This window comes from Rhinatrema bivittatum, chromosome 2 (genome assembly GCF_901001135.1).
Source record: "Rhinatrema bivittatum chromosome 2, aRhiBiv1.1, whole genome shotgun sequence".
NCBI lineage: Eukaryota > Metazoa > Chordata > Amphibia > Gymnophiona > Rhinatrematidae > Rhinatrema > Rhinatrema bivittatum.
The window spans coordinates 821,368,216-821,386,122 of NC_042616.1; the positions used below are offsets into that span (position 1 = coordinate 821,368,216).

At 48.5% G+C, this 17,907-nt stretch overlaps 1 protein-coding gene across 5 annotated transcripts in view; it reads left to right on the plus strand.

Moving 5' to 3' along the window:
- MAPK15 (mitogen-activated protein kinase 15) overlaps window positions 1–17,907 on the plus strand; it is a 362,466-nt gene that overhangs the window by 14,941 nt on the left and 329,618 nt on the right. For 3 of the 5 annotated variants that reach the window (XM_029592333.1, XM_029592334.1, XM_029592335.1), the window contains one exon: window positions 8,273–8,806. In XM_029592333.1, the coding sequence (XP_029448193.1) occupies window positions 8,726–8,806 (81 nt within the window). In that variant the 5' untranslated portion in view covers window positions 8,273–8,725. Of the gene's footprint in view, window positions 1–8,272; window positions 8,807–11,246; window positions 11,348–17,907 lie in introns of those variants that run through there. The other 2 variants (XM_029592332.1, XM_029592336.1) reach the window with 1 other exon arrangement.

A 17,907-nucleotide genomic window follows, 5' to 3' on the forward strand; every position in this document is an offset into this window, starting at 1 on the left:
GGTTTCGTACCATTCTGCTTTGTGACTGAGCAATACTGACGGACTGTAGGTGGCTTCCTGGTATTTATGGCAGAGTCCATCAAAATTTCTCTGTCTCCATCTGCTGGAGGGGAGGCAAAACCCAGGAGTCTGGACTGATCCGTGGTACTACAGGAACGAAAATTCAGGTAAGAACCAATTTTCCTTTTCCAGCTGCGTTAGAGAAGGGCTCCCCAGCATTAATGCACTTGCAGCACTCTCCTGTGGCATCAGAACTGGATCCCTATGATTTTCTGTCGATAAGCAGGCTGAATTAGCTGTTACATGTGGGTAACGTCATCTGGCAGCATCGAAAAGACTCATCTGTCCTTAATAGTGGAGCTTTGAGCTTTGTTAAGCATGTGCAGGAGTTCCCGCTCGAGCATTGCCTCACGAGCTTCCTCAATCATTTTTTGCCTGAGCTAAAGCATGGAAGTGTACTTAATTTTTCCTGTTTTTGTCACTTCAAGCTTACCAGTTTTTGGCCTTGCCTTGCTGCTTCTGCAGCTCCACAAAATCACTTTTAACTGCTGTCACAAAAAAAAAAAGATTTTTTTCTCTCAGAAAAATAATAAAGTCAGACCAGAAGAAAAAGGTTACTATGGTGAGTGGGTTGAAGAACTGCCCATGTGGAAAAGTTATGTCCCTTACCGACAGATACAAAGTTTGCTATGTTTGCCTGGGACCAGACCATGACTAAAAAAAAACTCTAAAGACTGTGGATGGATATTCCTGCACTCACAGTTCTCCAGGGCCCTGTGCATGGTATAATTGCATAAATCTGTCAGGAGCCGCAGTAGATCTTCCTCCCACAGTGTAGCCTCATCTGCTTCCTTGGGAAAAACACTGATTAAAAACTCCCTCATTCACTCAGGCCGAGATGATGGGTTGAGTTCAGCTGGTCATGCAGCGTTGAAGCAAAAAAGACATAAATCCCTAGAGTTGGCCCCACTTATGTCGAAGAAATATAAACATTCCAAGCAGGCTGCATTGACACTGGCCCCATCATCATGTCTCTTTGGTGCCGCCGACACTGGCACTGAAGCACAGCACACCAATTTACCAGATGTGAAGTGCTCCAATGCATCTTATGCTGATGCCCGATTCATCTCTGATATCTGGATGCACCAATGCAAGCTACACCGATGCATCATAGCAGTTCACATTGAGTACATCACAATGCAACAATGCTTTATTGACACAATGCACTGGTGTACCTGATGCAAGCCCCAATGGACTTATGTAGGTTTCACTTCAGGATCTGCCTGCACCACCCTTATTTATATATTGGACTTTATGTACTGCTTGCAAAGGAAATTATCCAAGTGGTTTACATAATAAGACATAATCAACAATTTAAACAAAACTTTAAAAACCACCTGCATACAAAATAAATACCAAAACAGAAAACATTCACAACTGATAGAGCCAAACTGACTCTATGGTAAAAGTTATTCCCTGTACGTACCCAGATCAGTCCGGACAGTGGGTTATATCCCCCTTCCAGCAGGTGGAGTCAGAGCAAAATTCAAAGGCTGGCCTCTTATAAGCTGGAGCGCCCTCTCTGTCCCTTCAGTATTTCTCTGACTCCAGCAGGTGAAAGGTAGCAGTCACTTGGGTACTCCATCTAGCTTACAAAGGGGAACTTTTCTTTTTCCTTCTTATTTCTCTTGAAGTATTCTTTCTTGGATGGATCTCTTTAATTAAAAAAAAAAAAAAAGAGAACTTTATAACAAATTTTACTCTCAGCAAATTTTCAGGGATTCACTCCCTCAGCTCTAGGCTCCAGCTTACAAGTGGAGCCAGTGGTTCTTTTCTTTTCTTTCTTTCTGAGGGTAAGTGCTGTTCCTTTTTATTACTTTCAGGTCCAGCTTTTTCTTCTGAACTGAGTTCAGGGGTGCACGCTGGTGGTCCAGTCTCTTCCCCCCCCCCAACGACATAGTGCCCTGCCCTGAGAGGTCGCTGCCTCGGGGCAGTGTTTCCAGAGAAGCGTTATTCCTCTGGTTTTTCAGGCTTCTAAGCCTTGTCGTTGCTCTGCTAGCGGACGCCTGCTTCCCGCTCCAGTCAGCCTGCAGTCAGAGGCTCTGCTGAACAGCCATACCGCGCCCGTCTCGTTGCGGCGCCTGGGGAGATCCGGGTTCGCGGCTCTCCAGGAAGGCTATTTGCGGCGGGGAGGGTCCCTCAGGAGCGGCTGGGCGACTTCATTCGCGCTCGCAGGCACGTCTTGCAGCGAGGCTGACCCCGTTCCCGCCCAGTGCGGGAACGGTGGCCATTTTGGATTCCCTGCCGCCAGCTCCCATGCAGCCAGGCCCTGACTCGGACCTTGATTTTCCACCGGACCTTTCTCCAGAGACTCCCCTGACCCGGAGCCGCAGCCTCCTTCAGTTCAGCCTGTGGGAAACCCACCCCGACGTTTGCTCCGTCGGGCCCTCCCCCTAGTCCTTTTTCCACTGATTTCATTTTATTGTTACACAGTGCATATTTGGCCAGCATGAGCCACCAGCAGGGCTCTGCTGCGGGGCCTTTACTTCCTAAAGTAATTTGTTGGTCAGATCGAGGCTGTGGTCAGCTTTCTGGATCCCAGGATAACGTGGGGATCTCCCAACTGGGGGGGTATGCTATGAGCCAGTGATCCCCCGGCCCCCCTGGAGCAGGGGGACAGGAGCCAGCTCCCAGGATAATGGGTAGTACCACCTGTATCCGCTCCGGATGATCCAGACACGAATGACCTTTCTTTTCCCATGCAGGTTGCAGGGGATGAACCAAAGGTCCTGCATCTCTTTCAAAGGGACGAGTTGGACTCCCTAATTCCTCACGTTCTAGCCGAACTGGACATGGATACCCCACCGGACCCTCCTGCTCCTACTGCATCATCCCGGAAGGGCGACCCGCTCCTCGCTGGTCTGCGCCCCGCTCCTCGCTGGTCTGCGCCCCGCTCCTCGCTGGTCTGCGCCCCGCTCCTCGCTGGTCTGCGCCCACCTTCTTGAACTTTCCCTTTTCATCTGATGCTACTGCAACTGACTAGAGAATGGGATTGGCCAGAGTCTTCTCTCAAGGTGAGCAGAGCTATGGATAAGCTCTACCCTCTACCTGAAGAGTACCTGGAGCTCCTGAGGGTCCCTAAAGTGGACGCGTCTGTGTTGGCGGTTACGAAACGCACCATGATTCCGGTTATGGCGGAACAGCCCTAAAGGATCTGCAGGACGGTAAGTTGGAAGTCTACCTCAAACGGATTTTTGAGGTGTCTGCTCTGGGGGTCCGGGCTGCCGTCTGCAGCTCTCTCATGCAGCAAGCAGGGCTTCGTTGGGTACAGCAACTGCTCGGCGCCCAGGATTTGCTGCCCGAGAAAGCTCATCAGGCTGAGCGCCTGGAAGCAGTCATGGCGTATGGGGTGGATGCTCTTTATGACCTCCTCTGGGTCCTTGCCAGGTCCATGGTTTCAGTGGTCTCAGCCAGGCGGCTCCTTTGGCTTCTCAACTGGTCGGTGGATTCATCTTCCAAGGCACAATTGGGATCACTTCCTTTTAAAGGAAAATTGCTTTTCGGCGAGGACTTAGAACAGCTCATCAAGTCACTCAGGGAGAAAAAAGTCCATAAGCTGCCAGAAGATCGGCCTTCAGCTCTTCCTGATCTCGCTTCCGTGGGCTTCGTCAGACCAGGCCTCCAGCACAAAGGCCATCTTCCTCATGCTCTCAGTCCTGGTCTCATCCCTTTCGTGGCCGGAGAACAGTTCGAGACAACCTCTCTCACGGGACTCCTGCCAAGTCTTCCCAATGAAGGCTTGCTGACCCACTCTTCCATTCCCAGGATAGGCGGCTGCCTGTCTTTCTTCTACGAGGAGTGGGTCAAGATCACCTCAGATCAACGGGTCTTAGACATTCTATGACACAGCTACGCTTTGGAGTTTGCTCGACCCCTCAGGGATAGGTTCCTCTTCTCTCCCTGTGGAAGCCTTCAGAAGCAGGCCATGGTCCAACAGATACTCGACTGCTTCTTGGCCCTCGGGGCCATCCTCCCAGTGCCACCGACGGAATAAGGATTAGGCCATTATTCAGTCTACTTCGTGGTTCCCAAGAAAGAAGGCTCCTTTTGTCCCATCCTGGACCTCAAGCTGGTCAACAAGGCTCTCAAGGTGCCTCACTTTCGTATGGAGACCTTACGGTCAATCGTGGCGGCGGTGCACCGCGGGGAGTTCCTGGCCTCCTTGGACCTGACGGAGGCGTATCTCCACATCCCCATCTTCAAAGCACATCAACGCTTCCTGTGTTTCAAGGTCCTCGGCCAGCAGTTCCAGGACTTACCATTCGGGTTGGTGACGGCTCCCCGCACCTTCACAAGATCATGGTAGTGGTGGCAGCTGCTCTACGTCGGGAAGGAATCTTAGTCCATCCCTCCCTGGATGACTGGCTCATTCGGGCGGAGTCAAAAGAACTGTCTTCAAGCGGTGGAACGAGTCTTGCACCTTCTCCGCTCCCTCGGCTGGATCATCAATTTCCCCAAAAGCAACCTTACTCCTTCTCAGACCCTAGACTTCTTAGGAGCACGCTTCGATACCAATGCTGGGAAAGTCTTCCTGCGCCAGGATCGGGCTCAGTCTAATGCAGGTCTAGCGTTTCCGGAGTCTCCAACTTCCCACCGCGTGGGATTACCTCCAAGTCCTAGGCACTACGGCTTCTACTATAGATTTAGTGCTGTGGGCTTTTGCGCATATGCGCCCCCTACAGAGGGCATTACTCTCCCGCTGGAAGCCGGTATCTCAGGATTTTCAAGCCCTACTTCCGCTACCCGACATAGCCAGCCGCAGCCTGGGCTGGTGGCTCAGCCTCGACCACTTGCTGAAGGGAGTGGATCTGGAGGTCCCACAGTGGGTGATCGTCACAACGGATGCGAGCCTCTCTGGTTGGGGAGCAGTGTTCCAGCGGCAGTCGGCTCAGGGACTTTGGACGTTACTCCAGGCCTCATGGTCGATCAACCGACTGGAGACCAGAGCGGACTGTCTCGCCCTGCAGCGATTCCTCCCTTTGGTTCGTCGTCAAGCGGTACGGATCCTCTCAGACAATACAACCATGGTGGCATACATCAATCGCCAAGGAGGGACGAGGAGCCAACATGTTGCGCGGACAAGCTGATGGCGTGGGTGGAGCTGCATCTTTCTCGCCTCGCCGAATCCCACATAGCCAGGGTCGACAACATTCAGGCGGACTTCCTAAGCCGACAACGCATAGATCCAGGGGAGTGGGAGCTCACCGAGGAAGCGGTGTCTCTCCTCTTCAGCAGATGGGGAGCCCCACACCTGGACTTGATGGCGACGCTCTGGAATGCGAAGGCTCCCCGCTTCTTCAGCCGCCGCAAAATCTCCTCCTCTATGTATTCCCGTCATGGCCCCTGGTGGGCAAGGTGCGCAGAATAGAGCTTCATCAGGGGAGTATCATTCTGGTAGCCTTGGAATGGCCTCAAAGGCCATGGTTTGCAGACCTAGTCAACCTAGCGGTTGACGGTCCTCTCCGCCTCAGACACCTACCGAACCTTCTGCGCCAAGGCCCAGTATTTTTAGATCGGGCAGATCACTTCTGTCTTGCGGCATGGCTTTTGAATGGCAGAGGTTGAGGAGACGTGGCTATCCAGACGCAGTCATCTTCACACTCCTCAAGGCGCGAAAGACGTCCACTGTTGGAAACAGGATGCTGGGCTTGATGGACCCTTGGTCTGACCCAGTATGGCATTTTCTTATGTTCTTATGTTCTTACCTCCATTTCCTATGTCTGGATCTGGAAAGTGTTTGAGGCTTGGTGCGCTTCCATGGACATCTCTCCGCGCCGGGCTTCCATTGCACATGTTTTGCTTTTCTACAGCGTGGCCTGGACAAGAGCTTGGCATACAATTCCCTGCGGGTTCAGGTCGTAGCATTTGGGGCTCTGGTTCATCATCAGGAGACAGCTCCTCTTTCTGCACATCCGGATATTGTCCGATTCTTGAAAGGAGAAAAGCATGTCAGGCCACCGATTCACCTCCTTTGTCCTTCGTGGAGTCTCAACTTGGTCCTTCGGGTGCTCACTGGCCCGCCATTTGAGCCTTTGCGGAGCGCATCTCTCAAGGATCTCACCCTCAAAGCAGCCTTCCTTGTGTAAATTTGTTCTGCGTGCCAGATCTCAGAGTTTCAGGCTCTATCTTGCAGAGAACCTTTTCTCCGTTTTACGGACTCTGGGGTGTCCCTGTCCACAGTGCCCTCCTTCTTGCCTAAAGTGGTTTCGCCTTTTCATCTGAATCAGTCGGTGGAACTTCCTTCCTTCGCTGCCGAGAATCGGCTGGAACTTCGGAGACTGGATGTCAAACGGGTTTTTATTCGTTATCTGGAGGTCACCAATGAGTTTCGCTTATTGGACCACGTGTTTGTTTTCTGGAGCGGTCCCAGGTGCGGCCACCAGGCGTCCAAAACCACGTTCGCGCGCTGGTTGAAGGATGCCATTGCTTCAGCGTACATTGGTGTCGGCCGTTGCCCTCCGGACGGCATCAAGGCTCATTCACTCCGTGCTCAAGCAACCTCCTGGGCTGAGAGTCTATCTGTCTCGCCGCAGGACATATGTAGAGCTGCTACATGGAAATCGTTGCATACCTTTGCATGACACTATTGCTTGAATCTGCAACCTCCTGGGTTTGGCTTCATTGGAGACTAGGTCCTTCGAGCCGGGCTATCCGGGGCCCACCCTATGTAGGGAAGCTTTGGTACATCCCACTGTCTGGACTGATCTGGGTACGTACAGGGAAAAGAAAATTATTCCTTGCCTGCTAATTTTCATTCCTGTAGTACCATGGATCAGTCCAGACTCCTACCCTCTGATTCATGGGTTTGGGATAGCAGCTTTCCTTACCAGGGTCTGTTTTCCTATCTGCTCTCTGCTGTTATTACTGCTCTTACCAGTTGGTTCACGTTGCAAGTTTTTTGTCTGTTGGCATGTTTCTTCCAAAATTTTGTTGCGGTTCATAAATTGAGTATTTTATACCGATTCCTTGATCCATCCAAATGTTTTCTCTTGCTTTGGTATTCTTAATACTGAAGGGACAGAGAGGGCGCTCCAGCTTGTAAGAGGCCAGCCTTTGAATTTTGCTCTGACTCCACCTGCTGGAAGGGGGACAAAACCCACTGCCTGGACTGATCCGTGGTACTACAGGAATGAAAATTAGCAGGTAAGGACTAATTTTCTTATCTTGCAGTGGTAAATTGTCAAAAGCCTGTGAAAATAGCCAAGTTTTATAGCTTTCCGGGATTTCAGATAGTTTGTTTCTGCTCTTATATCCATTGAAAAGGTGCTTGAAATGAAAAAGAACACTCTCTTGTAGATTCTAATCTGACCACCAAAAAACCCCACTATATCCAATCCTTGAAACTCAATATTTGCAAAACAGAGCAAGTGGTAATAGCTCGTAAACTGGTATCATAAAATGCCTGTGCAGATCCAGTATGGCAAGCCGAAAAGCCTCAAACTGATAATCGGGAGGGGGAAAATGGAAGAGGCCCTTTTGAGAGGATTACAGAGATCGTGAGGAACAGAAGGAATCAAAAGTTTTGAGAGATTTATTTATTTATATATTTTATATACAGTCGTTCCATGTATAGATCACAATGGTTTACAAAGTGACATTTGTAGTTAGTACTCAACAAACAGTGATTGGTTACAGATGGGGTATTCATAGATATGCATTAAGTAAAATTATCTAGTATGTATTAATAATTGATCTAGTATTTAAGGTAAAGAGTATAGAAAATTAAAATGAAATGATCTGTGCAATATGAAATGGTTTCTATGAAACCTGATATAAATGAGTGTATTATTTATGTTTTTGTTTTTATTATTATTATGTATGTTTTTATGTATATCGCCTAGGCCTTGCAGTGTTAGGCGATTAATAAATTTATTAAATGAAAAAATGAAATCTTAGTCTGAGTGTTGTTCAGAGAATCTTATATTTTCTCATTTGGATTATTCCTCATGATTCGATTATTATCTTTTATCTTTAATGTCTTTGTGGCTCAGTATAGTCTGATGTTTTTAAGTTGGTTCACATGCATTTTTGAATAGTCATGTTTTTAGCTAACATTTACATTTTTTTTCTATCTGGTAAAATACATAATGTTTTGGGTTGTCTTGTACATCATTTGAATATTTTGATACGCATCCAATGGACAGCTTGGTGCTTCTTCTGAACAATTAATTGCAAATAGTTTTAACTGTATGCATTATTTTTTGTTTTCTAGCTTTGAAATCCCAGTTTGTACCCTGGTGTTCAGCGCATTGTGAAGCAAAGCAGCAACAAGTGTGTGAAAAAGTGGATTGAGTTTGCATTGTTGTTTGATGGTATCGGAGAGGAAGCGTAGTGAAGCACTGCAGGATTGGTCTGGTGCCCAGCAGGAGCGAGGTGGAGTAGTGAGATGCTACAGGACTGATCTGGTGTTACCCAGAAAAGACTCGGAGCAGTAAAGTGCGCAGAGCTGATTTGTCACCCCACAGGAAAGAGGTGGAGCAGGGAGGTGCTGTGGAACTGATCTGGTGTCCTGCAGGAGAGAGAAACAGTGGGACACTGTAGGACTGAACTGGTGTCCTCCAGGAAAGAAGCAGAGCAGTGGGACACTAATACCGATCTGGTGTCCTGGAGGAAGAGACTAGGAGTAGTGAGTTGCTAGCTAGTTAGTAGTGCCAACTGCGCTTCAATGAGTCATATCATGAGTGCTCCAGAGGTGGAAGATCACATCTCCCAAAAATATGAGATCAAGAAACGACTTGGAAAAGGGGTAAGTTCAGTCTGATTCTGGGGTTGGAGAACTGGAAGAGGAAGGTGTGTGAGCACAGTCTATCCCTATGATGAGGAGGCCGAGGGAGGAGGGTGTGTACAGTTTGACCCTGGTGAGAGGATGTAGAGAGACCACTGTGAGTACATTTTGACCTGGGGGGAGGGCAGGGAGAGGAAGAAGGCTGAGTGAATCTGATCTTAGACTTGGGAGAAGAGGAGCTCTGGGAAAAGGGTGAGCACAATCTGTGAGGATGGAGAGGGAGGAGGATGAGTATATCTGATGCTAGGCTTGGGAGTGGGGAGGGAGAAGCAGAGGGAAAGAGGATGGTGTGTACAATATGCCCTGAGAGTGGAGGGCGAGTACAGTTAGGAATTGGGGAGGGAGAGGGAGGAGGGTAAGTACAGCCTAACCTTAAGCTTAAGGGTGGCTAGGGAGGAGGAGCAGGATGAGTACAGTCTGACCCTGGAATGGGGAGTAAAAGGGAGGAGGGTGAGAACAAACAGATGCTGTAATGGAGAGGGAGGAGAGTCAGTACAGTCTGACCCTGGAATGGGGAGTAAAAGGGAGGAGGGTGAGAACAAACAGATGCTGTAATGGAGAGGGAGGAGAGTCAGTACAGTCTGACCCTGGGGTGGGGATGAGAAGGGAAAGGGAGGAGGATGAGTTCAAACAGATCCTATGGTAGGAGATAGAGAAGGAGGAGAGTACATTTTGACCCATGGGGAGGGGAAGGAACCTACAGACAAATGGTAGATGATGTTTAAAAGAGGTATAGATCTAAAAAAAATTCATGCCATGGGATTTGACTCGAAATTTCTGTTTTGCACAGTAAGAAAACATCTAATCAGCCCAGGAGATAGTAATTCACTCTGCTCACATGGTCGGTTGTTGCCACATGATAGCGATGCATTTGCATCATTTTTTCATTAAAAAGTGGAAAATCTGTGTAATATTCTCCCTACTCCATTACTAAACCTTGTGAGCCCTGCTACTGTAGTTGCATTACTCTGAGACTCCTTTACTGCTGTCTCTCTCTGAATTAGAAATGCAACAGATCATTGCAAAATAAATCCTGCCTTTTGTTTATTGAGCTCTATCTAGATTGCCCCCTTAAAAGTGAAATGGGAGGACATTTCACCATATATCAGCAAAATAGTCAATTTGCCTTGGTCTGAAGTTTCACTCCCTAACCCCTTGAAATTATCGATAATTAAGGCAATTTTGAAAAATTTTTCCACTAACCCACTGGAATTAGTAAGTTATAGACCAATATCAACTCTGTCTTTCTTAGCCAAGTTAATTGAAAAAGAAGTGCCATTTTGCCCGATGCAACTTACTTCAACCCTGGACATGAAGCGGACTGGGAGGGAACTGGATACCAGCTGATTGCATCGCCGAGCATAGTTTATAAAATTCCCTCCCCATTCGAGTTGCGGGCCGTCCGCACGTGTGTGTGGTTTTTAAAATCTGGCGTGCATGTGTGCATGGCCATCAGATTTTATAAAATGTGCAAGCATGTTATAAAATCGGGGTGTCCATGTGTGTGCGCCAGGATTTTCAGGAAACCTAAACCATATCTAGAGCCTGCTGATTTCTGCCTTATTCTTTAAATCCTTCTGTTCACGGGCCTTGACTATTATAATTTTTTGCTTTTTGGGAATTCTCTCTACTCATATTAGAGCGTTAAAGTTACTACAGAATTCAGTGGCCAGAGTTTTAACAAGCTTTTCGAGATACGATCTTATAACACTGGTGCTTCGGGAGCTTCATTGGTTTCTGGTCCACTTCAGAAAATAATACGACATCTTGATATTGATACACAAAATAATTTATAATTCTGATAAGGTGTGGCTTGGTGCCAGTCTCCAATTATATACTCCCCAGCATTGCCTACACTCAGCCAATCATGGTTTACTTGACGTACCATCAATATGTTACGCTCATGTAGGTATGATGTGTGATAGGCAAATATTGGTAGCAGGCTCAGATTATGGAATATCATGCCCGAATCACTTCGCACCCTTGATCTAAAAGAGTTTTAAAGCATCATTAAAAATGTGGCTTTTTAAATCTGCCTTTGATGGGATGTAATCTGCAGAGAAGTGGCAGGACTTGTTATCACAACTCAATTTAAACTGCAGAAGTGTGACGGCATGTAAAAGGAATGTCAGCCTTGATGTTTATAAGTTTGAGTCAGAGTTGAGACGATAGTCGGTTGATGTCATTCATAGATTTTGTCTTTTATGTTGTATATTCCTTTTGTTTTTATATGTAACTTTTGCTGATTGCTTTATTTCTTTTTTTTCCTAAACATTTTTATTAGTATTTTTGAAACAAAATGTCATACAAACGCTTCCAACTTACATTGTGAATCAATACAAAGAGTCTTGTATACATAAATTACATAATTCTCCGTTTCATCCTCTTTCTCCTAGGACAAGCAGGATGGTAGTCCTCACATTGGGTGACATCATCCAGTGGAGCCTGGCATGCCACTGTTTGCGCGTCCATGCGAGTTCCCCTTTCAGCAATTGCCTCATGGTTCGTGGAGCTCCTTTTTCTTCTGGCTTCTCTCCAGAATTTCGGGTTTTTCCCGTTTTTTTCCTCGCTGGGTCCCCCTTCGCGGTCGGTGTTGCCTGGGCAGTAGGTCTCTATTCCCTTTTTTCTAAATTTTTGTGGTCAATTCTCAACTTCTCACCTCACTGTGTCCGCCGGTCATGGTATGGTGTTGACCGGTTTTCATTGGTGCTCCCAGGGCCTGTGGACCATGTCACAGATTTGCAGGAGGTTTGTATACTCTGCCTGGGGGCCTCACATGATATCCGTGGATGTTGTCTCTGTGATAAGATGACTCCCAAAGGCCGGCATGCCTCAACAAGATGAAGAAACTTTTTGGGGCCCCTAAATCTGCTCCTTCCACTCCTGGGGAGGAGTGGGGGAGAGGGGAGAAGGAGTGGAGGAGAGAGAGGGAGAGGCCAGGTGGATGGTAGTATACTCCTATCACTATACTCTTCCCCAACACACAAGGGATTTCTACACATAAAGATTCGATTGTGCATTTACTCTAATGCAGGATCTTTATCCTGCTGGACACTCTGCTATCTCGGACATAAAGCGCTATGAGAAACAAAAACTTCAAAGTTATGGAACTTATTTTCTGATGCTGTTGCTACCGCGCTGCCCCCCCCCCCCCCCTTTCTTTGGGATCTATAGACGATATCTCTCCTCTCCTAATATAGACTCCTATTCTCCTGTCCTCACATTTGTCTTCTCGTCTTCCCCAACGATACTACCGGCAACCTCTCCTCTCATACCTTAAGCTATACACGTTTTATGTGATTCCAGACTTTAATTTTAATGTACTTAAGCTACTTCTTATATTAATTATTCTTCAGATCTTAAGCTACTTCTTATATTAATTATTTTTCAGATCTTCCACTTGCCTTCTTATATTTGTAAATTTTGTATCAGGCTATCCGTTTGCCCCTTAAACCTTAAGTTCGTTGTATAAGCTTGCTATGTTCCCTGCACAAGCTTGTTATTTCCTCTGCATAAGCTTTTTATACCCTCTGTATAAGCCTGTTATATTCTCTGTATAAGCTTGTTATAAGCTTTTGCTCCCCTCTCCCCTTGTATTTGCCTCCCATTCCACCTGTATAAGCTCGTTACGTTCCCTGTATTTTCCCCCTATTTAGCTATTAGTCCCGTTACACTGTAATTTCTATTTCACATGTGTAAGTTACTAGTTCATTCATGAGGTTGAAGATAACTCAAGGAATCACTAGAACATTGTCTTTCTGGAAAGATGTATTTTCCTTAATATTTCCTGATTCCATATTGTGAGAGCTTCTTTGCTCAGTTTTGAAGAACCATTCCTCCTTGCTTGTTTATGTAAACCATTGCTACTTATCTGGATTTGAACTATTGACTATTTTAAGCTGCATGCATTTTTTTCTCTTCAGCCAGTAGTCTCTTAGCCCGCAGCACAAAAAATTTGTTTTTCTGGCCTGACCTGACTGAAAATTATTCCGTGTCGCGGCACCGAGCGTTTCTTTTTTTTTATTCGCGCCCTTTTCTATTTCACTTCAGTCTATCGGCGGGCTGCTGCGGATGGGACCAAAAACAGAATCGCAGGCCTGCCGCGCTGTGGGTCACACGGCCAGGCATTAGATGTGGCCTCCTTATGCGCAGCGTGTTCCCCGGAGTTAGAGGGTTCTTCAGGGCTTCTTGCCTCCTCCCTCGGGGAGGGAGCATCTGTCTCGCCTTCAGCTTCGCCGGATGAGGATTCTCCGCCTGTTCTAGCCCCAGTGAGGGAAGACCTCACCGGAGGAACTGATGATATCACCCCAGCCGACTCTGTAGTGGGGGAGGGGGACCCGGAGGAGTTTTACCCAGAATTTGTCCTCCTTATGCACCAGGCTTTCTTGGCAAGGAAACGCTCGGCGGTAAAGCGGCCCGGTCTCATGGGGGTAGGTTCAGATCCGCCTGAGAAAAGAGGTTGGGGTACGGACCCTCGTCAGCGCCTCCCTGATCAGGCTCACCCCACAGGGGATTCTCCCCAGGGTACACGAGATCAGATCCCAGGGTCTGGGGAGATGCAGGCTTCTAGGGTAGTAGGGGCGGCAGACCCGAATCCGGCTGATGTGGATACTGATGATCTGGATGAGCCCGATGACCCCAGCTTGGTGCGTTTGTTCAAGCGGGATGAGTTAAGATCCCTTATTCTCCAGGTCCTTGAAGTTCTAGGACTTAAGGTTTCTCAAGAAGAGTCTGACAACAAGGGCGTCAGTCCAGTCCTCGACAGCATTAGGTGTCCCACAACCTCTTTTCCTCTGCCTAAGTAGGTTCGCAAACTAGTGACCTAGGAGTGGGAGACTCCTAATTTCGGCTTGAAGGTGGGCAGAGCTATGGCGAAACTGTACCCGTTATCGTCTGATGTTTTGGAGTTACTGAAGGTTCCAAAGGTGGACGCCGCGGTCTCGGCAGTCATGAAAAAGATCACCATCCCGGTTGCTAGGGCGGCTGCCCTTAAGGATATGCAGGACCGCAAGCTGGAGATCCACTTGAGGCGAGCATTCTAGGTTGCCGTGTTAAGGCTTCGGGCAGCGCTTTGCGCTAGCCTCATGCAGAGGGCCTGTCTGTTTTGGGTCCAGGAGTCAGCTGCTGGGGCCAGTACAGGCAATAGTGGGGCTCTGCAGTCCGCCCGCCTAGAAGCAGGCATCGCTTATGCTGCAGATGCTTTGTATGATCTGGTGAGGACCTCAGCGAGAGGTATGGTGTCCTTGGTGTCAGCACGGCGTCTCCTCTGGCTGCGAAATTGGGCGGCGGATTTTCGTCCAAGTCCCAGCTTTGTAATCTACCCTTTAAGGGCAAGCTCCTGTTTGGGAAGGATCTGGATCAGCTGGTAAAGCTGCTTGCCAAATCCAAGGGCAATCGGTTGCCGGAAGATAAAAGATCTTCTAAGAAAGTCTTCCCTCCTTGAGCTAGGTTTCGGGACTCTCGCCGCTTCAGAGCGGGTAGATGTTCCGCACCACCTGCTTCTAAACCTGCTTTGGGGCGCCAGCAGTCCTTTCAAGGGGGTCGCCGGCCCGAAAGAGATTCGGGACATCTTGGTGCAGGAAGTAATACAAATCCCCAATGAAGCCACGTGTACCCATTCCGTCGTCGAAGCTGTCAGAGGCAGATTATCCAACTTTTACATGGAATGGGCAAGAATTACATCAGACAGCTGGATCTCAGAAGTGATCAAAGACGGGTGTGCACTGGAGTTTTCGCGCCCAATCCAGAAGGTTTTTGTGGAGTCCCGAGTGGCCTCAAGTGTCAAGCGAGAGGCAGTCCGGGTGACTCTACAACGACTTCTCGAGCTCAGAGCTATTGTCCCAGTTCTGGAGGCTCAACAGGGATGAGGTCGGTACTCCGTGTACTTTGTGGTCCCCAAGAAGGAGGGCACGGTTTGGCCCATCCTCGATCTGCAGAAGGTGAACCGTTGACTTTGGGTTCCTCGCTTTCGTATGGAAACCCTGAGGACTGTGATGGCCGCTGTTCGAAAAGGGGAGTTTCTCGCTTCTCTGGACCTCATGGAGGCATATTTACACATTCCGATATAGCTGAATCACCAGAGGTTTCTGCGGTTCAAGGTCTTGGGACGACACTTCCAATTTCGAGCCCTTCCATTTGGTCTCGCAACAGCTCCTCGCACATTCACCAAGGTGATGGTAGTGGTGGCGGCCTTCCTTCGTCAGGAGGGAATCTTAGTCCATCTGTACCTGGACGACTGGTTGATTCGCGCGAAGTCTCAGGAGGACTGCGAGAGATTGGTGCACATGGTGATGTTCACATTGCGATCCCTAGGTTGGGTAATCAATGTGCAGAAGAGTCACTTGGAACCCACTCAGAAGTTGATTTATCTCTGAGCACAATTCAATACCTTGATGGGCAAAGTGTTTCTAGCAGCAGACCGAATAGGGAAGTTGCAGGAACAAATACATTCCCTTCTTCGAAGGAACAATCCCACAGTGTGGCATCATCTTCAGGTCCTGAGCTCCATGGCTTCAACCTTGGACTTGGTTCCTTGGGCGTTTGCTCACTTAAGACCTTTACAGAGTGCGCTTTTGTCTCGCTGGAGCCCGGTGTCTGAGCAATTCCATCTACCAATAACTCTACTTCTGGAATCCAGAGCCAGTCTGACATGGTGGCTGTCATTGGACAATCTGGAACGGGGGTGGATTTGGACACTCCGAATTGGCTGATAATCTCCACCAATGCCAGTCTCTCAGGTTGGGGGGCGGTGTGTGCAGACAAGTCTGCCCAAGGGCTCTGGTTGGCAATAGAAAGATCCTGGTCCATAAACCGGATCGAGTCTTCTCGGACAATGCGACAATGGTGGTAAACATCAACCAGCAAGGCGGGACTCGAAGTCCCGCCATAGCACTGGAGGCACGTCTTCTGTTCACCTGGGCGGAGTGCCATCTCAAGGGCATTGCCGCATCCCATATCGCGGGAGTAGAGAATGTGCAAGCCGATTATCTCAGCCGTCAGCAACTAGGCCCAGGGGAATAGGAACTATCTCTCGAGGCGTGGAATCTCATTTGCGCCAGATGGGGAATTCCTCAGCTGGATCTGATGGCAACGCAGGCGAATGCAAAAACAGTTCATTTTTTCAGCCGTTGCCGAGAACAAGGCTTGGTGGGTATAGACGCTCTCGTGTGTCCTTGGCCCACGGGGATTCTTCTGTATGCCTTCCCGCCCTGGCCCCTCATAGGTCGGCTTCTCCGTCGCATAGAGTGGCACCCGTGAAGAGTGATTCTGGTGGCACCGGAGTTCGTCCGTGGTTCGCTGATCTGGTATGCTTGGCTCTAGAAGGTCCACTTCAGCTGGCTCATCTAACGCATCTGCTCCGTCAGGGGCCCATATTTTTGGATCGGGAGGATAACTTCTCTCTCGTGGCTTGGCTTTTGAGAGGCGGCGTTTATGCTTGAGAGGTTATTCAGAACAAGTCGTTTCCACCCTCCTACAGGCGAGACGCCCAACCACCTCTATGGCCTATGTGAAAGTTGGAAGATTTTTGAGACGTGGTGTCATCAGTGTTCCTGCGACCCTTTAGTGGTGCATGTTCCTCGGGTGCTTGACTTTCTGCAACAGGGCCTCGCTAAGGGCTTGGCGTTCAATTCCCTTCATGTACAAGTTGCAGCTCTAGGTGCCTTGTGGGGAAACTTTGACGGCTGTTCGCTGGCAGCGCATCCGGATATTGCTCGGTTTCTTAAGGGGGTCAAACATTTGCGCCCTCCCATCCGTTCGGTGTGTCCGGATTGGAGTTTGAATTTAGTCCTGTGAGTTCTATGTGGCATTCCTTTCGAGCTTCTTCGTGGATTTTCTCTGAAAGATCTGACTGAAAACGTTTTTGGTGGCCATTTGCTCGGCCCATCGGATCTCAGAGTTGCAGACGCTGTCTTGTCGGGATCCTTTTCTTCGGATTTACGATGATCTGGTATCGTTACGTACGGTTCTGTCCTTTGTCCCTAAGGTGGTTTCAGCCTTTCACGTCAATCAAACTGTAGAGCTTCCGGGGTTCCCTAACTGGTCCTGGGAGTCTTCTCAGAACAGAGACCTTCATTTTTTGGATGTGCGGCGCGCCTTATTGCATTATCTGGAGGTTACCAATGACTTCAGACGTGTTCCGATCATTTGTTCGTTCTCTTTGGTGGTCCATAGAAGAGGGACAAAGCGTCAAAGGCAACCATATCTCGGTGGATTAAGGAAGCCATTTGCGCGGCATACATAGCCCAAGGGTGTCAGGTGCCTTTGGGTCTCAGAGCTCATTCCACTAGGGCTCAGCCTACTTCCTGGGCAGAGTGTCAGTTACTGTCGCCTCAGGAGATCTGTAGTGCGGAGGTGTGGTCGTCTATTCACGCTTTTACGAAATATTACCGATTGGACGTTAAGGCTTCTGATGAACTGTCCTTCGGGGAGAGTGTGCTTCGTGCGGGTCTTTCGGGTTCCTGCCCAGTGTAGGGTGGCTTGGGTACATCCCACTTTTCTGGACTGATTTGGGTATGTTCAGGAAATGAAAATTGGTTTTTACCTGCTAATTTTCGTTCCTGTAATACCACAGATCAGTCCAGAGGCCCACCCCTTTCTTCAGATATTGAAAGACTGTCTTGATCCGAACCTGCTTAAGTTTTTTATTGTTGAAACTCCTTTTTTGCAGACCTGATTCATGGAGCAGTTTTTAGCAGTTGTTCGGTCTGGTTTTTGCCAGCGGCGAAGTGGTAGTCCGGAAATTTTGGTTGGGTGCTACCCTTCGTTATTTAGTTCTGTTAGCATGGGCTTGGGTACAGGTCAATACTGAGTGACTGCAGGTGGCGCACTCGTTATGTAGCAGTGCCCAAAGGTCTAACTGTTCTCTGACTCCACCTCCTGGTAGGGATACACAACCCACTTTTCCGGACTGATCTGTGGTATTACAGGAACGAAAATTAGCAGGTAAGAACCAATTTTCATGTATTTTTTGCATTCACATATGCACACGGATGTGTGTGCACATTCTGGAAAGTAGGCTTTATTCATTCTCCGTGGAGCTTCTTGGTTTAGTTTTGAGTGAT